Raw genomic sequence first — 2,563 nt, forward strand, 5'->3', positions numbered from 1 at the left:
CTCTCTCTCTCTCTCTCTCTCTCTCTCTCTCTCTCTCTCTCTCTCTCTCTCTCTCTTCTTCTCTCTCTCTCTTCTTCTTCTTCTTCTTCTTCTTCTTCTTTGTGGTTAATTTACATACTTATTATCGATGTCAGCATGAGAAAACTTGTCTTTATTAATGGAAGAGATTTTTTAATGCATTAATAATGTTCGAGATGCTTTAACTTTTAAATAAGCGTAACATTTTCTATTAATATTTCTATCAATATAGATGTATAATTATCATTCATTTAAAGACCTTGTAAAATGAATTAAACAGAATTGTTATCGTTTATCATTTACATAAAAATTTTTCAGAGCGTCAGCTGACTATGACTATGATTCTTTTTAAATAAACTTTATATATAACATTACAACATATCATATGTAATTCAAGATACATTATCAAGAAATTATGTTAAAATGTTGCTCATTATGTATACATGGTCTTACCTATGCCGTTGACAAATTCAGGATCCCCCAACTCTGTTCTTCTTGCGTAAGCCCACTTAAAGGTCTCCACTATACGTTGCCACATTATGTTCTCATCGCGAACCGGTAGCAAGCGATGAAGGACATTCATCATAAACGTTAGAATTGCGCCTGAACCTGGCGGCGGAGCACTGTAAATTGTCAGGTTCCCCATTTTCAATGCGACCGGCTTTCTCCATACGACTCTACAAAGTAGTCTTGCATTATCAATGTGCTATGACTTTTACACCCACAAAGTAACCCAATTTTTTTAGTTAAATAACATTTTGCTATTTTTAACTTCAATATGTGCAACAAAAAAAAACTAAATTTTAATAAATATTTGTTTGAATAGTTCTAAGTAAAGTATTTACTAATTGTAAATATATATTTATTTGATACAAAAAAAATTAATTTGATTTAATCATTATACTTGTTTTACAGAGAAAATATTTATTCTAAATAAATGTTTATTTAGTACTGTTCAAAGAAATTATGTATTAAGATTTAATAATTTTTTTTTCAGTATGTCAGAATGTAAATTAATCTATTTCTGTTTTTAATTTAGAAGTAAGTAGTTCATATTAATGCACTAAATAAATTAAATTTAAGTTAAATTTAATATATTTTCTTGGATTAAATAATTTATCTTTATTATTTTAATTAAATTGATGAAATTAACGAAATTGGAAAGAAATAATGATGACCTATAAAAATAATCAAAAATAATTCAAATTGGGTATAATTTAATTAATATTATGAATTTAACACTATTCTCAATAATACGTTTTCTCGTAGTATTGTCCTAATTCGATAATATTTGTTACATTTATATATCTCATTTCTATCATTTATTGTACACAATCAACTTATAAAAACAAAAAACTTATAATAAAGCAATCAAGAAAAGAATACAACTTAATGTTTACTTTAATATAAGTAGTTTTGTTAAGTCATTACGAAATCAATATTTAATCTGCTCTTACATTGTTATCGGCCTTAAATTAATTGATTGTAAATAATGATATTTAATATTATCAACAATTTATATTTATTCATACTTAATTATTTTGTATATTAAAATATTAAATATTAAATATTATTGTATAAAAAATATTAAAATATTAAAAAGAGATATAATAATAGCACAACTTTTCAGTTGATATTCTGATTAATTTCTTTAATGTATATAAAAAATAAAATTTTCATTATAAGTTTTTTCAATAAGTTTTTCATTAATATTATCGTTGCAGTAAATCAGCGTCGTTTTTATCTATTGTGAACCACATTCTTTTTTTTTTACGCTCTCTTGTAAAATTTTAAATAACTGCGTAATAAAGATAAGTTTATAATCCTTTATCTAAATTTTCCCAAATAGCAAGTTTCGCACTTCACAAACATTCATAATATTTCAAAACACAAAAATGAAAAAATATAGTATACTATACCTATACGTTTGAAAATCTTGTTTCGTGATTATTCCTTTAAACTTAGTTATCTCGTCGATTAATTTGTCAGTGATACTGCCATTATAAAACACGGAGGGACCCTCTTCTGCTATAAGCTTCAAGGTCTTCGCTAATTTCGGTCTCTTTATTCGATCTCCTGCCTGTAAATATTTCTCTATTTAATTCATAGTTCTACTGAACAAGACATTCGCGCCTGACAAAGTGAGAAATTAAAAAATGATAAAGGAAACTTCGAAAATCAAGATGCTACTCACGATCCACGTTCTATTAGTGTCAGGATTTATAAGTATTTCAGCTAAACTGCTCTCGTTTTTTATCATAGGCTCCTTCTCGACCAGATATTCGGCAAGATAATCATTGACGAGCGATCCAATTTTGCACAATTTAATTGTAGGCTCAAATAATTCAGACCACGGTACCCTTCCGTATTTTTGATGCGCTTCCCAATAGCCCTTAAGCTCACCCGGGACAGCAATTGCGAGTCCACCTGTTCGATAACACATAGATTACGCTTGTTACTCAGATGACTATTATTATTATGCACACACACACACACACACACACACACACACACACACACACACACACACACACACACACAACAA

At 28.1% G+C, this 2,563-nt stretch overlaps 1 protein-coding gene across 1 annotated transcript in view; it reads right to left on the reverse strand.

Moving 5' to 3' along the window:
* Nucleotides 1–2,563, reverse strand: part of LOC105620280 (gamma-glutamyltranspeptidase 1-like) — a 9,443-nt gene that overhangs the window by 3,763 nt on the left and 3,117 nt on the right. The window contains 3 exon segments of the mRNA XM_012201784.1: nucleotides 462–695; nucleotides 1,938–2,098; nucleotides 2,213–2,445. Of these exon segments, the coding sequence (XP_012057174.1) occupies nucleotides 462–695; nucleotides 1,938–2,098; nucleotides 2,213–2,445 (628 nt within the window).

Source organism: Atta cephalotes, assembly GCF_000143395.1.
Source record: "Atta cephalotes unplaced genomic scaffold scaffold00025, whole genome shotgun sequence".
NCBI classification, from domain to species: domain Eukaryota; kingdom Metazoa; phylum Arthropoda; class Insecta; order Hymenoptera; family Formicidae; genus Atta; species Atta cephalotes.